Here is a 5,062-nt window from a genome sequence, read left to right on the forward strand (position 1 = left end):
AGGCTGATGGCTGCCAGTACAGTGGTGGTGGTGGGAGCCTCTCTCACTTCCTCAGCAGTGCTAAGGATGTCTGACTGCAGCTTAGGCCTGCTCTCCGCTGGCAAGTGGACATCCCCTGAGGGCTGCCGGGCTGCCAGAGGGATGTCTGATTGCCAGCTTAGGCCCAATCCCCCATGAAGCAGGCCTAAGCCAGCAGGTGGTCATCCCCTGAGGGGTCCCAGACTGCGAGAGGGCACAGGCCGGGCTGAGGGACTCTCCTCCCCATCAAGTTCACAAATTTTTGTGCACCAGACCTCTAGTCTATATATATATAAACCTAAACAACTGTTAAGACCGAATGACCAGAACAAATGGTTGACCAGTCGCTATGACATGCACTGACCATCAGGGGGCAAATGCTCAATGCAGGAGCTGCCCCCTGGTGATCAGTGTGCCTCCACAGCTAACCTCCTCCTGGCCAGCTGTCCCCCCCGCAATAGGCCTCAATCGCAGCCAGGCTGAGGGACTCCAACCGTGCACAAATTCGTGCACTGGTCCTCTAGTAGGAAATACTCTAAAACCTAGCTTTGTTTTGTCATTAATTTTTCTTTCAACAAAGATCATAAAATAGTATTGGCTAAGACTTTGGAATTCAACACCACCACTTAATACTTTGCTTTGCATTTATTTTATATTAAATTAGCTTCCCGGGGTTATAGTTCAACCTTTAGATACATCATAGATAAATAACAAAGTAAATGCTTACCTTAAAGACTAGTTCTCCTACCAAGCCATTCCATGTCCCATCTTCCTGTGGGCTTCCATATTTGTGATCCGGTGCAACATAAATATCATAGTTAAATCCCAGGTAGTTAGATAAGGCATCCAAAACATCAATGGAGAAGCCCTGGTATTTCTTGGGCTTACCCAGCACATTTTCAGAGACCATTACAAAAGGTTCTTCCTGGAGGGAAATAAGAGATATCCGTGATGTCAATCTATATTGCTCCTTAAAAAGCAAAGGTTAATTCTTCTAAGAGTGTTGCTTATAGTCTAAAAATTGCTTTTGCACTTTGAGATAATTAACTTAGAAATAGAACTTGTGTGTTGTTAATATAAGTTGAGTGTTGTTAATGTAGCATATTACTAAACAATGTTTAATTACTCAATTTCTTGTCAGCTCTCATTTAATTATAGACATACCACTTAATGACAGGCATATGCTCTGAGACATATGTCCTTAACCGGTTTTGTCATTGTTCCAACATCATAAACTGTGCCTACACAAACCTCAATGGTATAGCCCAGTGGTCGGCAAACTCATTAGTCAACAAGCCAAATATCAACAGTACAATGATTGAAATTTCTTTTGCGAGCCAAATATTTAAAACTTAAATATATAGGTAGGTGCATTGTTATTAACTTAATTTGGGTACTTCTAAGCTGGCCTTTGCTAAAAACATCCTCAATCTGATTGAGGTAAGTTCACTGAGGTTGACCCCTTCCAACTCTCCCATCCTCAACTCATGCATTGAATCGTGTGCGCCTCCCCCGCGCTGCGTATCCCGTGGCCCGCCTGTGCCGCATCTCAAGTTGCCGGACTGACCGACACCCCCCAGTTCTTCTAATACCACTTCTTCAAAATAGACTCGCCCAGGCCGAAAACCCACTTCTGTGCATGGGCCACGAAGTTTCAATCGCACTGTATGTGTGCACCCGCACGTAGTATTTTGTGGAAGAGCCACACACAAGGGGCCAAAGAGCCGCATGTGGCTTGCGAGCCGCGGTTTGCCGACCACTGGTATAGCCTATTACATACCTAGGCTATATGGTACAGCCTATTGCTCCTAGGCTACAAGCCTGTATGGTATGTTACTGTACAAAACAACACAAAATTAAATCAAGCACAAGAAAAAATGATACAATCAACACACTTGGTAAATACAAGATGTATGAGGCTGCTGCAGGTATAATGTGGCATACTCTTATACAGAAAACATATTTTATATAAGTACGTGGAGTTCACTATAAAATAATAAAATGTATATTATAGTAAGTGCATAAACAAGTAACATAGTCATTTATTATTATCAAGTATTATATACTGTACATAGTTGTATGTGCTATACTCTTATATACCTGTCAGTAAAGTTTTATAACCTGTAATAGAAAAGAAATTTGTTCCTTTTCTAAGGCAACAATTCTAAGCTTGGTTTAATCATTTTCATCTGTGCACCTATTTCCAAGTTTGTTCATTCATTGACTCATCTGTTTCACATGCACTGAGCAGCTACTCAACATGGTGAGAGACATGGCAAAAACTCATGAGCACCACTTTCAGAATAATTTTAACCTAGCAATAGGAAAAGTCATGGACTCAAAAAATATAAAGCAAAGCAAAAGCAATGTACAACATAACTGGGACAAACAAAACACCAGAGGAAGAAAATAGACTCTAAAAGAAAAGGAAAATCACCATTTTGGGTTAACCCACTTTGTGCTATTTTAACAGATAAGAAAAATCAGAAACAAAAGTTTCAACTCAAGGTCACACAACACATTACAGAAGAGGAAGGCATCATAATTACTTACTTCAACTTTCCTGTGACCTTGAATTTTTCAACCTATGAATTAAAATCTAGGATAAGGATAACATAATTTGTCTCAGATTTTAATGCAATTTAAGTTGACATGAGACTTGTAGAGACTCCAGATGCATGACAAAATAAAACACAATCCTCTCTGGAAGAAAGTATCTTCATTTTAGATCATGCTTTATTCCCTTAAAATTTCAGGGGTAGGGAACCATTTTTCTGCCAAGGGCCATTTGGATATTTATAGCATCATCTGTGGGCCCTACAAAATTATCAACTTAAAAATTAGTCTGCTATATGTGTTCAAACTTTTAATTAACTCAACTCTAATGCCTTGGCAGGATCAGACCAAGTTATTTTGTGGGCCTTATATGGCCCTCGGGCCAGAAATCCCCCACCCCTGCTTTAAATAGTTGTTCAAAACAAAAGTCCAAGATATCATATAAAAGGAGGTTGCACTTCATATAGAGAACCAGCAGAAATAATATCCAACAGAAATAGAACTTTGAGAACTCAGACACTAAATTTTCAGATGCATATTATAAACATGCTTATTATGTTTAAAGGGGATTTTGCAATTGACAAGAAATTGGATTATAGAATATGTCAATGGAGAATTTAGAAAGGACTAAATAGAAATTTAAGAATTAGAAAAGATCATGATCACAGTTAACAACTTAATGACTGAGTTTATCAGCAGATTAGAAACAGGTGGAGAAACAATTAGTGACCTTTTATAGTTCAGAGTTAAAACCTGAGGTACAAGAGGATAAACAAATAGATATTCCCAAAGAAAGAGTCAAGAGCTGAAAAGCAGAATGAGAGGGAGTCTGATAATTAAGGATGTGGAGAGAAACATACACAAGGAAACATAGCTAAAGTGGTAATGAGAATATTCTATTTTTTATTCTGGACAGTGATTAAGTGGACTTTACTTATTATTCATTGATAAACGGTTTAAGCTTTTCTTTCTGTATGGCTTTTATATTGTAACTAGAGGCCCGGTGCATGGGATTTGTGCACTGGTGGGGGTTGGGGGTGTGTGGCCTGCAGAGATCTACCTGCTGTGGTAGCACCGTTCATCCCAGGCAGCTGAGTGGCTGCAGACCAGCCCTCTGAGCGGCTGCTCCCTGGTTCTGCATCTTCTGTGGAGCCAGATCACTTGCCTCTCCAGGGGATCTGATCAGGGCTGGGCCCAGGGACAATAGTACTGAGAAACGGTGGAGTAAGCCTCAGTTCTGTAGTGACCACAAACCTCTGGGGTCAGCTCTGTGAGCCTGGTGGTGGCGCTGCCAGCCTGCAGGCATCTGGAGGAGGCAGCAGGGAGCAAGAAGGAGGAGGAGCCTGGGGCTCATCCCAGTCAGCCAAGCAGTGCTCCCACTGTGGTAGTGCACTGACTACCAGGGGGCAGCTCCTGTAAGTAGCGTCTGCCGCCTGGTGGTCAGTGCACATCATAGCGACTGGTCGACCTGTTGTTCTGGTCATTCTGCCGTTTGGTCGCTGGGCTTTTATTATATAGGATATAAACAAAAATAATTTAAAAAGTATCCTAATTGGAATGGATAATGGAGGGCATTGAAGCCATATGAGAGTTTCTGTAGTATATGACAGGGAAGTGGAGCACTATAAAAGGGAAATAGCATAATTAGAAAGTAATTCTGAGAGCTGAGTATAGAATGAATTACAGCAGAATCAAGGACTAGGGGGCCTTTGCAAACACACAGTTGACAGGAGATTATATTCAACATATATTTTCAAAGTGTATGTAGATGGCTTTGAGTCTTCCATTATTGGAACAAAGAAAGGAAAAGAAAATAATAAAAGAAAATAATAAAATTCATTTTCTGGTAATTAGTTTCCAAGAATAATCATAAGACTGAGTCTAAGCTGGTGAAAACCTGCCTACTATTAAATGAAAACAAGTGGCATATTTCGATTTGCTTATCATTTGGATGACAAATTCTCTGAGCACAATCCTCAGCAACTGGAATAAATGGAGCTTTCACAGAATGCCTGTAGTTTATCAATCGAAGTGCATTAGCATGAGGATGCACAGACCTGCTTGTAGAAGAGAGCATTTCAGTGGTTGATAATTTTCGTATTATCATAGATTTATTCACATCACTTGTTGGGTTATTAGATAATAACTTCATAATTCAGAATTTGTACTCAGTCATTTAAAAAATCTCATGCTAATTGCTTAGTGATTTACAACACTCTTTGCAACTTTCAGATTTTTTAGTTAGTTCTCATATTTTAATAACTGTGTAATACTAGAGGCCCAGTGAACAAAATTTGCGCATGGGTAGGGTCCCTAGCAGCTGCTGGCTGCCAGCCGGGGCCTTCCTTTATTCCACGTCACCCTCTGGTGTTGAGTGCATGTCATAGCAAGAGATCAGACTCCCAGTCTCCCGGTCAAACTCCTGAGGGGACACTTTGCATATTAGGCTTTTATATATATAGATTGCGTGCTAGTGAGAGAGCTTGAA

At 40.6% G+C, this 5,062-nt stretch overlaps 1 protein-coding gene across 1 annotated transcript in view; it reads right to left on the bottom strand.

Annotated features, from left to right (window-relative positions):
- Positions 1–5,062, bottom strand: part of GRID2 (glutamate ionotropic receptor delta type subunit 2) — a 690,454-nt gene that overhangs the window by 348,281 nt on the left and 337,111 nt on the right. Inside the window, exon 8 of the mRNA XM_015562999.1 lies at positions 746–943. Coding sequence (XP_015418485.1) covers positions 746–943 — 198 coding nt within the window. The remainder of the gene's footprint in view (positions 1–745; positions 944–5,062) is intronic.

Source organism: Myotis davidii, unplaced genomic scaffold (genome assembly GCF_000327345.1).
Source record: "Myotis davidii unplaced genomic scaffold, ASM32734v1 scaffold958, whole genome shotgun sequence".
Taxonomy (NCBI): domain Eukaryota; kingdom Metazoa; phylum Chordata; class Mammalia; order Chiroptera; family Vespertilionidae; genus Myotis; species Myotis davidii.